General features: G+C 35.6%; 3 protein-coding genes across 7 annotated transcripts; 1 reads left to right on the top strand and 2 right to left on the bottom strand.

Annotated features, from left to right (window-relative positions):
* Positions 1-4146: 4146 nt before the first annotated feature.
* On the bottom strand, positions 4147-10761 carry LOC124913923. Of its 3 annotated transcripts, none has more exons than XM_047454361.1 (12): positions 10632-10761; positions 9095-10525; positions 8716-8723; positions 7718-7902; positions 6327-6387; positions 6142-6240; positions 5918-6012; positions 5670-5783; positions 5520-5587; positions 5317-5427; positions 4743-4959; positions 4147-4455 (listed from the first exon to the last, which is right to left on the bottom strand). In XM_047454361.1, exons 2-12 carry the CDS (start codon positions 10471-10473, stop codon positions 4348-4350), a joined length of 2445 nt encoding a protein of 814 aa, XP_047310317.1. In that variant the 5' UTR covers positions 10474-10525; positions 10632-10761; the 3' UTR covers positions 4147-4347. The 3 variants fall into 3 exon arrangements, with proteins under 3 accessions (XP_047310317.1, XP_047310318.1, XP_047310319.1); XM_047454362.1 differs by having other exon boundaries at positions 10628-10748; XM_047454363.1 differs by lacking the exon at positions 10632-10761 and having other exon boundaries at positions 7718-7890.
* Positions 10762-12705: 1944 nt separating this feature from the next.
* Positions 12706-13915, top strand: LOC124915482 (extradiol ring-cleavage dioxygenase-like). Its single transcript, XM_047456203.1, has 2 exons — positions 12706-13234; positions 13335-13915. Exons 1-2 carry the CDS (start codon positions 12851-12853, stop codon positions 13911-13913), a joined length of 963 nt encoding a protein of 320 aa, XP_047312159.1. The 5' UTR covers positions 12706-12850; the 3' UTR covers positions 13914-13915.
* A 71-nt stretch (positions 13916-13986) lies between these two features.
* On the bottom strand, positions 13987-17155 carry LOC124915483 (vesicle transport protein SFT2B). 3 transcript variants are annotated; one of them, XM_047456206.1, is made up of 7 exons: positions 17030-17155; positions 16798-16960; positions 15575-15628; positions 14602-14675; positions 14412-14529; positions 14253-14311; positions 13987-14176 (listed from the first exon to the last, which is right to left on the bottom strand). In XM_047456206.1, the coding sequence occupies exons 2-7, from the start codon at positions 16933-16935 to the stop codon at positions 14098-14100; spliced, it is 522 nt and encodes a 173-aa protein (XP_047312162.1). In that variant the 5' UTR covers positions 16936-16960; positions 17030-17155; the 3' UTR covers positions 13987-14097. The 3 variants fall into 3 exon arrangements, with proteins under 3 accessions (XP_047312162.1, XP_047312161.1, XP_047312160.1); XM_047456205.1 differs by having other exon boundaries at positions 16798-16969; XM_047456204.1 differs by lacking the exon at positions 17030-17155 and having other exon boundaries at positions 16798-17004.
* Between the last annotated feature and the right edge of the window lie 467 nt (positions 17156-17622).

The following is a 17622-nucleotide window of genomic DNA, read 5'->3' on the forward strand; positions in this document are numbered from 1 at the left end:
ATGCAATCAAATATGGACGAACAAGTATCACTCTTGAAGAGGTGATTTCGGCATTGAAGTCGAGAGAGCTGGAATTAAGAACAGAAAAGAAAGCAAGTTCGAATGGTGAGAATTATATTGCCAAAGGGAAAAACTTCTTCAAAGGGCAACCTCGCACCAATAACAAATCGAAAGACAAGAAAAGCAAAACATCACAATCAGAATCTACGGAAACAAGAAAATGCTATCATTGTGGAAAGGTTGGTCATCTTCGAAACCACTGCTATAGCTGGCTAAAAGATAACAAAAAAAAGCAAGTGGAGACTAAAGAATCAGCGAATTATGGTGATGGCTATGATAGTGGAGAGGTCTTAATGGCGTCAATGGAAGATACTAGGAGGGACTGGGTTCTTGATTCCGGTTGTACTTTCCACATGACGTATAGAAAAGATTGGATCTCTAATTTCCAGAAACTGAGTGGTTGCAAGGTGCTGATGGGAAATAGTAATGCATGTCAAGTAGAAGGTATTGGAGATGTCAGCATAAAAATGTTCGATGGTGTAGTAAGGGTTCTGAAACAAGTCAGGTTCGTGCCTCAGCTGTCACGAAACCTCGTCTCTCTCGGGATTCTTGATGACTTGGGATACACAAATCAGATAGTGTCGGGGAAGATGAAGATAATGAAGGAAAACAGGTTAATGATGCAAAGTATCAAGCAAGAAGGTTTGTATCAGCTGATTGGTGAAACTGTGTCGAGACAGTCTGCACTTATAGTTTCAGATGAAGACAGGAAGGCCACGATATGGCATCGGAGGCTCGGTCACATCAGTGAGAAGGGTTTGCAGATTCTCAGCGACAAGAATATATTAGGCTCAGATAGAGTCAAGGGTCTAAACTTTTGCGAGCATTGCGTGTTAGGCAAGCAGCATCGGCAGAAATTTAAGACCGGGGTTCATAAGTCCAAGGGCGTGTTGGAGTATGTCCATTCAGACTTATGGGGTCCTGAGAAAACATCGACGCATGGAGGTAACTCGTATTTCTTGTCAATCGTAGATGATTATTCTCGTAAAGTATGGGTTTATCTATTGAAACACAAAAGTGATGCTTTTTAGAAGTTCAAAACATGGCAGACTTTGGTTGAGAATCTGACAGGTAGAAAATTAAAGATCCTAAGAACAGATAATGGGTTAGAGTTTTGCAACGAAGTGTTTGATAGTCATTGTCGTGAGCTAGGGGTTCAAAGACATAGAACAGTTCGATCCACACCCCAGCAAAACGGCGTTGCTGAGCGAATGAATCGGACTTTGTTAGATAAGTCTCGATGCATGCTTTTCGGGGCAGGTTTGTCCAAGTTTTTCTGGGGAGAAGCTGTAATGACAGCAGCATATTTGGTGAATCGATGTCCGTCGACAGCAATTGAGTTCAAAACTCCTGAAGAAATGTGGACAGGTAAACCTCCAGATTTGTCTCATCTTAGACCATTTGGATGTACAGCATTCGCTCATCAAAAAGAAGGCAAATTAGAGCCAAGAAGTGTGAAGTGTGTGTTTCTTGGGTATCCTCAAGGAGTGAAAGGTTATAGGCTGTGGTTAAAACAGTCTGGTGGTTTTAAAACCATAAACAGCAGGGACGTAGTATTCAATGAAGAGGAGTTTGTGTGTCTCTCTCAGAATCAATCTAATCAAGGTGACTTGGGTAAAAGCGAGCAGGGGACTGGTCAAGTGGAGATTAATGCAGGGGATCATGGTCAGGTGGAGCCATTGATTTCAGATCAAAACACTGAAATGGTTGCTGATAATCAGGAGGAATTTACTGGTACAGATGTTGAACCTGTTGTGGCACAAGACGAGGAAATTACAGCTCAGTCGGAAGCTAGTTATCAACTCGCAAGGGACAGGGAAAGGAGGCAACCAAAACCCATCCAGAGGTATGGGTTCTCAGCTTATACCGATATGTTGGCATATGCGTTTATGACAGCAGTTGAGTTAGATAAAACTGAGCCGGAAGATTTCAAAGAGGCTTTGAGTTCTAGTGATAGATCCAAGTGGATGGAAGCTATGAAGGAAGAAATGAATTCACTTTATAAGAATTCAACTTGGGAGATTGTTCCAAGGCCTGTCAAACAATCTGTAATCAAGTGCAGGTGGATCTATAAGATCAAGGAAGGTACTTCGATTCAGGAGGGGGTCAAGTACAAAGCAAGATTAGTTGCTAAAGGGTTCTCTCAAAAGGAAGGAGTGGACTATAATGAGATCTTCTCACCAGTTGTTAAGTACAAAACAATTCGGATAATGCTCTCGCTGGTAACTCAGTTCGATCTTGAGTTAGAACAGATGGATGTTAAGACTGCGTTTCTTCATGGAAATTTAGAGGAAACCATCTACATGGAGCAGCCAGAAAGGTTCAAAGTTCAGCAAGAGAAGAACATGGTGTGTTTGCTTAGGAAGTCGTTGTATGGACTCAAACAATCACCAAGGCAGTGGTATTTACGGTTTGATGCGTTTATTACTCAACAAGGCTTTATGAGGAGTAGCTATGATACTTGTTTATACTTTAGAGGGAAGAATATACTTGAAGCTGATTATCTTCTGCTATATGTAGATGATATGCTACTAATCAGCAAAGAAGCTTCTAGTGTGAAGAAGTTGAAAATTGTTCTAAGTTCCGAGTTCGATATGAAGGACTTAGGCAAAGCTGCTAAGATTCTTGGGATAAGGATTAAGAGATACAGGAAGAATGGTGTAATGACTCTCAGCCAGCAAGGGTATCTCGAGAAGGTGATTGACAAGTTCGAAATTCGAGGAGCCAAGCCAGCAAAGTTGCCGATCACGAATCAGTATCTGATGTCGTCTGTGAACTCAGCAAAAACCAGGTCAGATCAGACTTACATGGAAAAGATTCCGTATTCAAGTGCAGTTGGGTCTGTGATGTACTCAATGGTCTGTACCGGGCCAGACTTGGCACATGCGATTAGTGTCTTGAGCAGGTTTATGGCAACTCCAGGCCGTGAACATTGGCTCGCAATGAAGTGGTTACTAAGATACATAGCCTCGACTACTAATGTGGGGATATGTTACAAGAAAAGAAGTGGAACAGATGTTAGTGTAATTGGTTACGTGGACTCAGACTATGCAGGAAATAAAGACTCAAGGAAATCAACTTCAGCTTTCTATTTTTTGGTGAACGGTAACTGTATCAGTTGGAAGAGCCAGTTACAATCAGTAGTGGCCTTATCAACAACAGAAGCCGAATATATCGCAGCAACTGAAGCTGTAAAGGAAGCAATGTGGATTCAGGGTCTGCTGCAAAACTGAAGGTGTTCGAAGGACCTGCGACGGTGTTCACAGATAGCCAAAGTGCACTACACTTGTGCAAGAATCCCGTGTTCCATGACAGAACAAAACACGTGGATATCAAGCACCATTTCATTCGAGAGAAGATAGCACAAGGGGTGGTTTCAATCAACAAGGTTGGAACAGAAGATAACCCGGCTGATGTTGGAACCAAGGTACTACCTCTAAGTAAATTCAGGCATTGTTTGGATTTGCTTAGAGTTCAAGAGATTTAGTGCAATGAAGGCTTCGAGCAATGAAGTGATGAACATATTCGATTTCACTAGAACAAGAGAAGGACCCTTCAACCCAAGGTGGAGATTGTTGAAATTGAGTTGATGGGTCAGGCCCAATTAAATAGGCCCAATTAACTAAAGTGTCAAAGGCTTAAGTTTGTTAAGTTTGTTACGTTAGTTAGAACAAGTTGTTTATATATATATATATATGAGTAATTCACACAAGGGGGTTAGAGATTTCAAAGGTGTGATTGATATATATGAGAACGAGGTGTAACTGAAACGTTTAATTGTGATAGTGGAATCGAGTTCGTAACAGAGCTCGACGGAGACGTAGACCATCTTTTTTGGGTCGAACTCCGATATCAAATCTTGTGTTGTTTTATTGGTTTCTTGCTGTTATATTTCTTAAGTTCTTTGATTGATTATGAGGGAAATTTCCTACAATTACAATGAACTCAATACAAAAAAGTGATAAATTTGTTGAGTACTTTATATTATAATTAAGACCATTAATAAAAACAAAATAAATTTGTTATCAAAACGCAGCCTAAAATTAATTTCTAAAGTTTTTTTTTTGTAAAACTAGAAATTGGCAATGAGAGTAGATTCACATGCATGGAAATTTAGGAGATTTGTCATCATTAAATACAATCAAAATAGGATTTCAAATCTATGGTGTAAACTACAATGAAAATAACTTAATAATCCTTGATATGTTAACATCTTAAGAATATCCAATTGTAAAATTAACTTGGTTTCTAATGTTTGCTTAGAACAAGCCATGGATGAAGCTTCACTCAAGGAGATATGAAATGTGCACGAGCAAGAAGATACTCTTTTCCTGCCAAAAACACACCAGTTTGTGACCATTGGATGTCCTCCCAGTCAAGATTCTCCTCCAACACCTATTTTAAAAGTTTAAGACCAAAAAAATTATATTACAAAATCTGTGGAACTCAAGGCCTTGTTTGATTGATGTGGGTTATTTGGAATTAATGACAAATAACCCAATATCACATAAAATATCTCTTCAAATCATTAACAAAAATACTCTTATTTTAGAAAAATATATACATTCATTATTATTTATACCATTAAGGTTTTTTTTACCCAAATAACCTTCGAATTTGAAAATAACCCTATATCAAAAAGGCCCAAAATGTTCAATAGAGAAAGAGAGAAAGATAGTTACTTCCACATGTTCAAGAGGTAAAGGGATCCCATGAGATTGCATGACTTTCTGTGGAAGGGGCCTCTTACAACGAGACCACCGAAAAACATCAATGGAAATAGTGTCCACCCCATCTGATCCTCGTTCACCATTTGTTGTGTGTACGCCGCCATGATTTTGCTCTGAATCGTGTGTCTGGGACTTGACAGTCTTTTCTCCCATAAAACATAGCTCATACCTTTCAATCACATAAATAAACAACTTATGTACAACCTTCAAAACTTGTTCATGCTGATTACCATTTATAAACACTTTATGCTTTTGGATCTAGATCTGAATCCGGATCCAGATAAGAGACCTCTGACTAAGTCCTACTTCCAAACGTGATCTCATCTGGGTCCACATCCAAATCTTGTATCAAATTTAAAAACCAACATATGATTGAATAATTTGAGTGTACAATTGTTGGCTATTGTCATTCTATCTCAATGGAAAGCCAAATCATACAATACAAGAAGAAGAATATTGGTCTAGTTCTTCTTCACAAGACAATAAACCAAAGAAGTGAGATATGCAAGTTTTAAAGAGAAGATACCTCCGTGTATGAGTTTCTAAATACAAAACCTCTCCTTTCTTTAGTCGTGCAGATGTATACAGTGCTTTCTTCAAGCCCTTATCCGCAACAACACTTATACTATATTTAATCCTAAAATGTTAAAACAAGAAAAGAATTCAAACCAAGGAATTGAGAAAAAAAGGAAGGAGATAAGAAGCTGTCATTTTTTTCTAAAGCCATACCAGGGTTCATTGCACAAATTATACTGTATCGTGACTTCCCGTACAAATCTTTGTTGCCTTAGAGCATTCTGCATAATAAAAAAGCACAAATAAAAGCCCAAGCTTATCACCAAACAGAAAAGGTAAGCAGATAGCAGAGTAAGGGCATACAGAAGCTGCAGCCCTTGTAGTCATTGTGCGCTCAACTGCAACAGGAGCAAGAGTTGGTTCCACCGTTGATGTTTGTGTAAGACAAGGCTCAAGCTCAATTGTGCCGCCTCCTCTCTGGGGAAATATAGAAGGGATAAATTGCTTGCAAAGTGCAACAAGTGGCTAAAGAACTTCAATAAGATTGAATCATCTACATCGAAGACATGCGACATACAAGTTCAAAAAAGTTACAAGAAAATACAAGTCACCTTCAAAATGCAACACAGCTCTACCCTGTAACTGCAACTAATTCCAGCACCCCAAGCGCGGGATCGGACATTGTTTCTCAAAGTAGAAATGTAGCCTGGACAAACAATTAAAATTACTATCAAATGCAAGAAATCAATCATATTTAGTCAGAATCATCAGTTGCAATTGTTCTAAACAAATGCAAGCTAGCCCTGAAAGGAACCAAGTTTCTTTGAAGACATACAGTCTCTTGGAGGTAACACCCTGATAGTAGCACGTAACTCTTGAACAGCCGATGGTGGAGCAGAGGTAGTTGGTCGACAATACCCAGTGTGCATGAGAACTGGAAAATAGTTAAAAGTACTTCAAATTTAATAAAAATAAACTTTTTGGGCATCGCCAAAATTGAAAAACTATAAGATTTTGTACCAGCAACAAGATCTGAGTCATTGGTGTAAACATCAGTTCCCCATAGCTGGCCACCTCTAACCTACAAACAAAGAATGTATATTTAAAATACATCAAGTCAATATAGTGAACTCAGATTGAAGCTCAAAGGCTAAAAAAATTTCCCAAGGTTAATAGGCTAAAAAAATTTCCCAAGGTTAATAGGCTAAAAACTTCACAAAGATAACTAAACCCTCTCCACAAAGTCAAATAGGTATCTTTGTGATCAAAGATAACAATTTCAACTCAAGTTAAAACTACTGTGCACTAGTATATATCACCTTGTACATCTATTTAAGCTATTTGTAAGCCTGTGCAATTTGTAGATAAATAATCCCAAGGACAACCTAAGAAGAGACAACTAAACACCATCATACCTATGTTAAAATTACTGTGCACTAGTATATATCACCTTGTACATCTATTTAAGCTATTTGCAAGCCTGTGCAATTTGTAGATAAATAATCCCAATGACAACCTAAGAAGAGATAACTAAACACCATCATACCTATGTTCCTGCCATTTGGCATTACACTATACTCGGGCTAAGTGATACACGGCACTTGCTTTAACATTCTACTAAATCTCCAAATAGGTTGACATGATTACATAAAATTTGTTTTCCCTTTTTTGGTGAGGGAGAGTTGCACCTCAAGTGCCAAGAGGCTAGATTTTGAGAAATCCACATTACATGATCATGTTTAAGGTATCTCTCCATGCTTAGTTTGTATTACATGATGTTAATGTGGATAATAGCTTCAAGGTAAGGGTTCCAATTGGCAAGCCTTTGCTCCCTTTGTCCTCAATCATGTGGAATATTAGTTGCATCTTTGTCTATGGTGCCCTTTTTGGGTTGGAGTATGAAAGTTGGCGGACAATCTTTTGTTGGATGGATCACAACCCTTATTATTGAAAGAGTTCTTCCTAACATGGATTCTTTAACGCAATCAAAGATTGGGAGGCAGATTCGAGGTGACCATCTTCATATGTACTATGTAGAGTATTTTGTGGCAAAAGGAATGATAGGATATTTATCAGTGTTTCAAAGGATGCATCTTCTGTTTGGAGGAAAGCAAATTAGATGTGAGGCTTCACACACATCTCCACAAATGGGATATTGAAGCTTATTTCGAAATATTATCTTTTGTATTTGAGGCTTACAATGAGCTCCTTGTTTGATCTGGTTTGGTTGAAAGCTTTTTCTTTTTATGCTTTCAAGCGAAAAATCATAATTTTCAATTATAAGCAGAAATCATAATTTTCAATTATAAGCAGAAATCATCTAGGTTGCATGAAATTAGAATCATTTTCAAGTCTTGATAATGCAATTATCAAATAACAAACAGAACATTATAAATAATTTGCTATGCTACCTGTCGATTTGTTGCACTGACATGTTCGGCTGGGATGCGGATTTCAAGGGTTGGCCCATTTTGAGAATTTTCACCAGATTTATCTTGAGTTGCCTCATATTCCTTCCACAATTTTAGAAGCTCTTGCATGCACTCACCAACTCTATAGGTTACAATGGATACATCAGATTTACCTGCAGAAAGAACTGAAGCTCCTTCATAAGTAGGTAAAAAGTGAAATAAGAGAAGTCCTTTCATGGACAACTTAAGTAAGGTCACAATTCATGCGGTAACAAATGAGCTGATGCGGAAACTAGAGAATCCACAATTCAGAAGATTAAAAAGCTTTGTATAACTAAATGATGAAATGTTTAATCATTAGAAAGTGTCATCAAGACCTCACTAATGGTGTTAGAATCCATTGGTTCACAGATAGAGTTGTTCACATAAATACATATATCTGGCTTATTGATGTAAGCTTCATAGCTCAGATGCAGGCATAACCAATTTTCCAGTGCAGTTGTCCACAAACTAGCAAGAGGACAAAAGTGGCATCCATCAACATTAACCAATATGTGCATCTCTCGAGCATACATAGAGATTTTAGAGACTGTTCTGTATCATTTCAAAACGAGTTAGTGTTTGCTCAGAAATACCATTGTAGTGAAGACAATGAGAGAGGCTGCAGTCTTTAGAGACAGCTGTTATGAGGACTTCACTCCCTTTTAAACTTACATACTGGTTTATTAAGGGTTTCTTCAAAGAAAGAAAAAAAAATATTTGTTTGTTAAGGAATCAACTCTGAGCTATTTAGACCATTTAATCCATCTTCACTGCAACAGTGGGATCAGTATCAACAAATTTTATATACCTAAAATTACTGTTATGAGGACAAATGGTGCATATAGATTGAAGCATGTAAAACAAAACAGTACATAAACTATTATACTCATGAAACTGAAATTGTGCATTCTTGTAAGAAGATAACAGGTTCTGGTTGATAGTAGAAATCAGCTTACCCTGAGATCTGCACATGAAAATAAACAATGATCAGAGTGTAGATCAGTAACATGAAGCAAAAAGTATTAAAATGTGATCATAGGAAAAAAAATGACATTTCGTGAATCAATAAATAGTTCAATAAAAGTTATAATATTGCATTTCCTAAAATTTTGATATAATATTTAAAGCATTGATGAATACTGGTTTACTAAGTGTCAATTTCTTTACTTTCTCCCATGGAAGATACTGCTAGAGTATTCATGTCTACCTTTATGTAGAAATGAATGGTTGTGTATGACTAAATCATAAAATAATGCTACTAATTCACTAAGCATGATAAATTCATGATGAAATACTGAAACTATTTTCACAAAAAAGAAGAAGACAGAAATATACCCATCGTTTTCTTGTGTTCTAGATGAGACGCGTTGGTCGCGATTTGAACCTTGAGGACTGCCTCGTGGTCGAAGCATGCGCCTACGTTGCTGACCACCATGGTTATCTTTTTCACTGCCTGCTGCTTCAGCATCTGGACAACCATCATCTGATTCTTTATCAGTGTACCTGCTACGTTTCTCAGGTCTTTCTCCTTCCAGATCAGTTTCTCTTTCTTTTTTCCTCTCTCTGGTTTCCTTTTCATTAGTTTTCCAACTATCATGTTCTCTCAGTCTTTTGGTGTCTGTTCCTGCACTTTCAACCTCAGGTGGTTTACCAACTGCATCCACAGACTCCTTTTCACTTTGTAAACCATCTTTATCAGCTCCATTAGATGTTTCTCTCTTAATGGGATGATCCTTCTCCCGTTCTTTGAGCTTTTCCTTATCTTTAGCAGCACTATCCTTCTTTTCCCGCTCCCACTTTTCACCTTCTCGATCTTCTTTCAATGATTCTTTAGTCTCACCACTGCCACCACTAGATATCTGCAAATTGATTCGATGATCGCTTCTATCCCTATCTCTTTCTCCCCAATCACGGTGTTTGAATTCTTTCCTCTTCCTATCTTTCTCTTTAAGCCTATCTTCACCTTTAAAGTCCACCTTATTCTCCCCAACCGCCTCATGAACTTCCGTGGGATTCCTCTGTTCGGCTAAAGCATCCTTACCAACATCTCTTTCAACTGGTCCATGCATATTACTACGTGAAGCATTCCACATCTCAGCATTAACACTAGGGGTATCCGCATATCTCTTTATTCTATGGTGCTCTTTAGATTCTTTCAAATGCAAGTGATTACCACCTGAGCCAAAACCTTCCTTATCCAATTTCACATTTTCACCCTTATGTTGTTCAGACTGGTAGGGTTCCCTCTCAAATTTCAAGTCTTTACCATCATCTCCACGAATCTCCCTCCCAGATTCACGGTTCTCACTCTTTGGGTCCCTGTTATAAATGTTTTCCCTCGAGTCTAACTTATTATTCTCACCAAAAGCAGCCACTGGGTGGTCAGGATGTTGATAGTCATTGGTAGATGAGGATAATCTAGGATAACCCTGAAACAACGTTTGCCTCTTATCAGCCGATTCAGAACGCGGAATCTTCGGAAGAACCCTAGGATCCGGAGAGGGAGTATGATCCATAGGCTGAGGATGAGAGTGAGAATTAGTATGATGATGAATATACTCACTCGAACCTGCGGAAGGTTGAAGCTTTGGACCAATATTAGGATACCCAGCGGCGGAATCATCATGGGGGTACTTGGAAGAACCCGAAGAATTACTTCCACCTCCGCCGCCGCCAACGTCCTCGTGCGGTCTTTTACCTGGAACACCGCTCATTGTGGGTGAATGTTGATGCAATAGGACCTTACAATAAGAAAGAGTCAGGAATCTGGAAAAAGAGAAGTAAAAACAATTGAATTATCAGAAATCAAAAGTAATAAGAAGTTTTGCCATTATTGAATCAAATAGAGATGGAAGTAGAGAGAGATACTTGCAGGTAAGAAATGGATAATCGCTAGGTTTTGATGTAAGATGCGATCGTTTGAAGTAAATTGAAAGGAAACTTATAATTCATTCGTGGGAAGAGAGAGAACTGATGTGTTATGTATAAGTAGAGGAATGAATATGAATGAATGAATGTTACAAAAACTTTCATCTCAAGATTTTGTCTAACGAACCCGGTCCGGTTATTTTTGTCCCTCCAACGTTTAGTCCCAGGATGTTCCAAGGTTATTTATGTCTTTCTATTTAACCCTCTAATCTTTTTTATTTTATTGGGAACTCAATCTTTTTTATTTTCTCAAAAATAAAAAAATAACAACTGAGAAAGAAAATTATTTTAAAGAATATTTAAAATTTTATTACAAAACTATTTTTGTCATTCATTTTTTACTTTACATAATATAATTTAAATCATATTTTTCATATCAAATTCAAATAAAATCTTATTTATTTATTCAATAACTCAATTATAATTTTTATTTAAAGATTAAAACTTTTCAATTCACTTAAAAGATTTTAAATTAAAATAAAATATAATTATAAATATTCCTAACTTTCTAAATTAAATAAATATATATATCATTAAATTTTTCAAAAATAAAAATAAAAAATTAAATAAAAAACTAGTTAAAACTAATTTTTTATATGAAAATTCAAATGAGTCAGGTTTAAATTGTTCCAGTTAAGTATCAGTTGAAAAAGTAATTCAAAATTTTAAATTAAATTTATTTCATTAATTAGACAAGTCTAAGCAAAAGAATTCAAATTTTTTAATTTTTTTCAACTCTTTTTGACCTACTTAATATTGATGTTTTAATTTTAATGAGACAAATAATTAATATTATCGACGTTTTAATCTGCAACATCGTTGAAAATGAAATAAAATAGATCCATCTTCGTTTAATAATAAAGTTGAAAAGTAATCTAAAATGAAACCGAAACTTCGCTCGCAATAGGACTTCTAAAAACAAAAATTAATATATCAAGTATAAGAGGAATTTGTGTCTATTCTTAACCATCCGTCAACAGTTAACAGTTGTATATCATTGTAATGATTTTAGATATTTAAGGTATAATTGAAACAAAAATAAATGTATAATGGGCTATTTAAAACTATATCATTATAGAAATATATTTTAAATTAGGGGTGGGAGCGGTTCGGTTTGTTCGGTTTTTTCACCGAAAAATAATTCCAAATTGTTAGTGTCGTTTTTTTAAAATCTCCATACATCAGTTGGCGGTTAAAGGTCGATTCAGTTTGATCGGTTATAAAATTGGTCGATTTGATTTGATCGATTATAAAATCGGTTCGATCAATTTATTAGTTTAATAGTTAGAAAATTAATAAATGTAGTTGAGTTTTATAAAAAAAAAATAACAAATATATATAGTATAATAAACTAAAAAAATGAAAAATTAGTATAATTTTATAATAAAATTCTAGTGCCCTTTAATTAAAATAAAAAAATTATAAAATAAATTAAATGAGGTTAAAAAAATATATTAATTATATAAAATAATAATTATGTGCGAAAATTATGAATCTGAAAATAAAAAAATATATATATATATATTCAAAATATATTAATTATATAAAATAATAAATACGTGTGTCAAAATTATGAATCTGAAAAAATAAAAATTTTATTTAATAATTAATTTATATTAAAAAATTAAGGAATATTTTTGATATTTTAAGAAATTAATAGATGAACGATAAGATTGGTTAGATTTTGGAATAAAATTGAATTTTATCCTAATAGGTCAGTGATCAAACAAGCCCTAACTTAAAATGTTTTTTATTATATATATTATATACCATACTTAAAAACATAATAATATATATATTAGCGGACTTCTACCCTTTCACTCTTTTCCTAACCACCATTGTAACTTTCTTTTTCTATATATTCTCAAAGTAAATAAAAAATCAAACCCATTTTTCTTTTCAAACTAAAATAATTATTTCAAAATCTCAGCAAAAAAAAAAAAATTATTAAAATAATAATTTTGTATAACATATTTCTACCAATTTAAAAATAAACTTGTTTGTATTTAAAATTTCAAAGAGAAATTAATTTTTGTATACATTCTTGTAAATCATTGAAAAAATATTTGCTAACTTCTTTTGACTTTCAACTTGCTCTTCAAATATATATATAAGAGTAAGCAAACCATCAATGGTGGAACTGCAACTCTGCGGGTGAAAGAGATGAAAGCAGAGGTTTTGATTATCATCACAGGAATAGCCGTAACAGCCTTCTCCTCTCTATTTCTCTATCATCATCTCCTTCTCTTTACGGGAAGAGGAGAAGATGCTGTAACAGATTTCACCGCTGACAATTCACGATCACCGGTGATGGTGGTCAACGACACTTTCTTCATCTCCCACGGATCGCCTACTCTCTCCATCGACGATTCCCTCCCTGCTCGACACTTCCTCAAATCATTCCGACACCTAGTCTTCACTCAAAACCCGTCAGCAATTGTCGTTATCTCCGCTCATTGGGAGACAGCAGAGCCTACCGTCAATGCCGTCGCCGGTGAATCCTCTACTATCTATGACTTCTACGGATTTCCTCAGTCAATGTACAAGGTCGGTCAATACTCACTCTATACTATCTCTATAAAAGCCTCTGAAATCTTATTATTGTTCATCCTTCCTTCCTTGTATTGTACAACAACAACAAAAACAGATCAAATATCCTGCACCTGGATCGCCAAAGTTAGCCAAGAGGATAAGAGAATTGCTGGAAACATCCGGATTTCCGCGAGTAAAGGAGGATAAAGAGCGTGGACTGGATCACGGAGCTTGGGTATTGCTCATGCTGATGTATCCAGACGCGAATATCCCTGTTTGCCAGCTCTCAATTCAGCCAGACAAAGATGCTACCTATCATTACAATATGGGAAGAGCATTGGCCTCTCTAAAAGAGGAAGGGGTTCTCATTATTGGCTCTGGCTCTGCAACTCATAATCTTAGAGCGTTAAGCCAGTCATTTGATGGTTCTGTACCTGGCTGGGCTTTCGAGTTTGATGCCTGGCTCACAGATGCCCTTCACAGTGGCAGATATGAAGATGTAAACCGTTATGAAGAGAAGGCACCCCATGCGAAAATGGCTCACCCTTGGCCAGATCATTTCTATCCGCTTAGTGTGGCCATGGGTGCAGCAGCAGGAGGTGGTGGCGGAGGAAAAAGTACAAAGGCTGAGCTCGTACACCATAGCTGGAGCAGGACTCTCTCGTATGCCTCTTACAGGTTCACTTCACTTTGATCCTGTGTATATGATTTGTTGTATCATTTCACATTTAGTTAGATAGATATTTTATACCAAAAAATTCACAACAGCAGATGATATAAATTCTTTGTCTTGCATTTAATCTGAAATCTTTATAGCCTTCTCCCAATGTTATAAAAAAACAAATTAAGATCTATCAGATTTCAGTTACATCTTTCTCTCAAAACTCCGTGTCAAAGCAAGTCAACATGACCTTGGAAACCATTGATCTCGCAAAAGGAATGTAGCTTAAGCTATACCTGTTCATCACCATGAAAACTATATTAGCATAATCTAGAAGATGAAGAAGAGGATAATATAATCTCAAAGACGTACCAAATAAGTGCTCCAAACTCCAAGATGATGGCCAAAAGCGTTAACAGCTTGTTGTGAACCTGTTTGATTCAGAAAAGCAGAAATGTTATCATAGCACCAGAAACCAAATCCGAGTTTGGGTTTGTAAGAAAAAGCATGGAAAAGCAATAATCCACTCACATAGAGAGCACAAAAGAGCGCTACTATCATGCTTGCAATGTACGTTGCAGTTGCATAGATGCGAACCGGGTCCATCATCATAGAAAATTGTCTTTTAGGGCCTATGAGAAATGCTGTGCTGTCATAAAAAAAAAAGACTCCAGTTTACAGTTCAGAACATATACCACTAATAATATATTGGTTCACATACCTCCCAAGTGACATTAAATTGCCAAATGTGAAAGTTATTCCAAATTTGATTGGCTTGAAGAAAACAAGCATCGACTACAAAGAATATTAGCAAAGGCAATTTAGTTATCCAATAACAACAATATCTTCAATGACACAAAAATATGGATAAAACAACCAATCTAGCTATGGATAGAAAATTGACATTTACATAGATGCAATGTGTTAGAGAACAACTTATCCAAGTGACCACATGCATGTATAATTTTATCAATACGTTGAGTTACGATAATCTGAGAGTAGTAGCAGGCTAAAACCACCGACTTTTTAGCTGATAAATATTGAAATGGAAATGACTGATAAAGAGACCTAAATACAAAAAGGTGCGACTTAATGCGCCATAAAAAAGGGTGGCAATAAACTCAGATTCCTTACTGTTTATGATTATAGTACAATCTTCACCAACGCGTTTCACAATTAAATGTGGAAAAACCCAGAAGATTTAGTTAAAGACTAGAAAACAGACAATAAAAAAACACCAAAGCTTAGAAAGTATTGGTTTGGGGTACCAAATATCAACGGTTTCTTCTCAGCATTTATTAAAAGGAAATAACTCATATATTAAACAAACGCAGGCCATTAGCATCAACCCAATGAACAACTTAGCATAAACCCTTTCAAAGAATCAAAGTTCGTGATTAATAAGTCATTCATCAAGCCTAGAGGGTGAAGCATTTTTATGAGGCTCAAGCGCGCAGACCAAGTTTGATCTCAAGATGGCTCCACAGTAAAATACGCTACCTGAACTTGAAACCCATAAAATGTTTTGAAAAGGTTCTAAGATTCTCGTATCCACTGCTAAGCGACAATTTGAATGCTTGAAAATTAGAAAGAATTGAAATGACTGGGAAAGTATAAAGGCAGAGATGATCATGGGAGGAAAGAAATGTTATGGTTGCCAAACACTAGCAAGCTGTCAACAATCAAAAACTTACTAGGAGGGTAAATGTCAAACCAGAAGCCAAGCATATTGCAAACCCATAAAGCCTCTGTTAACAGGGAGAAACCATGAATTAGTAAGTATAAGATATTACAACTGAGTAACTCTCGCTAAATTAATTATGAAGCTTTAATACTTCTCTAGTTAGTCATGAAAGCAACTTTGTAAATGGAAGATGAAACATCTTCAGCTAGAATAAACTTCCAGACTGACAGATTACTATCATATGTTAACCACCAAGGACAATGAAGGGACCAAGTTATCAAGGCATGTTTAGAGGTTTTCAAATTAATACACAAACCAATAGAGCAGGTGATTATGGATGGAGCAGGAAAGGCATGTAATGAACTTCTTCTTCTTTTATGTTTTTTGGCCTTTTGTTCTACCAGAAACCTTGGCTTTATCATGTTTGTTCATGCATCTCTTTTTATTGAAATATTCAATAAGACAGCGTTTTTTTTTTTCAAAATGAGAAAAGCTTTGGCTATCCTACAGTCACGTACCATGGAGTACCAATACGTAAAACTCTACATTAGATTAAATCAGAAACAATTGACACTCTCAAATAGGTAAATAATTTAAGCTGAAAACTTTTGGGACACAATGCACCTGATCACATAAAGTGTTTGTTTCTTTGCGAATCAAATCTTTTTTATACTCAAGAGGGTTATGCCAAAGAGGATCCTCCAACACACTTGAATCTTCAAATCATCATCAGTTAAAAAAAGGCTCATTTTTGGAAGATCATGTATTTCCCCAAAAAACAATCTTCATCAATTAAGGATAATACCCCATGTTTTGTTAAAATTTGCAACATTGGTATAGGTTTCTCTCTGTATTTTTAGTAATTTTGTTTCCACAAGGAGCTAGTGGAATAATACAAGTTCAAAATCTCTTAGTATCTCCAATGTGTTGGCTAGATCCTTTAAACCTCAGCTGGTGTATGATGGTCTACATAGTTAAAAGACTAATGGTGGTTCACGAGCTCATTGATCTAAACCGGTGTAGGGCTAATGAATTGAATTTGATGACTAAGAAGAAACGAACAAGTAATAGACTACACAGGAAAATATTTAATTCCAATTCAATTCTGAGTTGTGTTATATAATTGCTAGTGAATTTGTGAGAGTATCTTCATCGCTAATGATATAATAACGAGTAGACAAGAGGAGGAGGAGGAGGAGGAGGAGGAGGAGGAGAAGGGTTGTGGTGTGGAACCTGCTTGGTAGAAAGCGTGCAATTGCCGTTAAAATCATCCATGAATGCGAAAGAAGTCTCATCTTGAGGCGGTTGATCTTCGACATCCATACCAACCAGAATCTTCACCTTCTCATAAGCCTGATTCATCTTCTCCATCACTCGTCGTTACGGATCTAGCTAGCTGTTGTTACTAAGAAGAAGACTATTATTGCTTTAATCAATTAAGATTTAGTAAGTAAGAAACCCTCACCCCCACCCCACATATGCCTTGCTCACGGCCACCGGATAATTTGACGCCGGCTAATGGCGTTCTACTCGTCAACAACACTATTTCTATTTTCTTTTTTTTCTTACTTGCAAGTTAAGTGTGTTAAAATCAAAATTTTAGTGATTTTTTTAATATTATTATTATTTAAAGGCAATCGGTATTTTTACAAAATTAATTTAATTTTAATAATTCTTTTAATTTAAATAAACTTTTTTTTTTCAATTTTTATTTAATATTTAATTTAATAATATGTATTTTTTATTATACAATAATATTATAAAATAAAATAAATAATATTTATGAATTATTATTTGATGAATTAATTCTCATTTCTCTAAATTTAAATAAGAGTTAGATATCACAAATTAATTAGTAAATAGTATAATATAACATCTATCCAACCAAATAAATAATTGATGAATCTAAATATCAAATTGTATAAAAAAATTATAAAAATAAACTCTTAGACGATCATGTAATTTGTTTAGGGTTCTTTCAAAGACGAACGATGAGGTTTGAATTAAAGCAGTCGAACGAATTGGTTTGAATTAAAGCAGTCGAACGAATTAATGAAA

The sequence above is a fragment of the Impatiens glandulifera genome, chromosome 9, assembly GCF_907164915.1.
Source record: "Impatiens glandulifera chromosome 9, dImpGla2.1, whole genome shotgun sequence".
Lineage (NCBI taxonomy): Eukaryota > Viridiplantae > Streptophyta > Magnoliopsida > Ericales > Balsaminaceae > Impatiens > Impatiens glandulifera.

What these genes read in the sequence shown, in the direction of transcription:
- LOC124915482 (XM_047456203.1), top strand. Translation starts at nt 12,851, where the DNA reads ATGAAAGCAGAGGTTTTGATTATCATCACAGGAATAGCCGTAACAGCC. An exon ending in TTCCTCAGTCAATGTACAAG is followed by an intron (nt 13,235 to 13,334) that starts GTCGGTCAATAC and finishes CAACAAAAACAG; the next exon opens with ATCAAATATCCTGCACCTGG.
- LOC124913923 (XM_047454361.1), bottom strand. Translation starts at nt 10,473, where the DNA reads ATGAGCGGTGTTCCAGGTAAAAGACCGCACGAGGACGTTGGCGGCGGC. An exon ending in AATTTGTGCAATGAACCCTG is followed by an intron (nt 5,428 to 5,519) that starts GTATGGCTTTAG and finishes TTAACATTTTAG; the next exon opens with GATTAAATATAGTATAAGTG. An exon ending in TTAGAAACTCATACACGGAG is followed by an intron (nt 4,960 to 5,316) that starts GTATCTTCTCTT and finishes TGTGATTGAAAG; the next exon opens with GTATGAGCTATGTTTTATGG.
- LOC124915483 (XM_047456206.1), bottom strand. Translation starts at nt 16,935, where the DNA reads ATGGAGAAGATGAATCAGGCTTATGAGAAGGTGAAGATTCTGGTTGGT. An exon ending in GCACGCTTTCTACCAAGCAG is followed by an intron (nt 15,629 to 16,797) that starts GTTCCACACCAC and finishes CCCTGTTAACAG; the next exon opens with AGGCTTTATGGGTTTGCAAT. An exon ending in GAGTTTGGAGCACTTATTTG is followed by an intron (nt 14,177 to 14,252) that starts GTACGTCTTTGA and finishes GGTGATGAACAG; the next exon opens with GTATAGCTTAAGCTACATTC.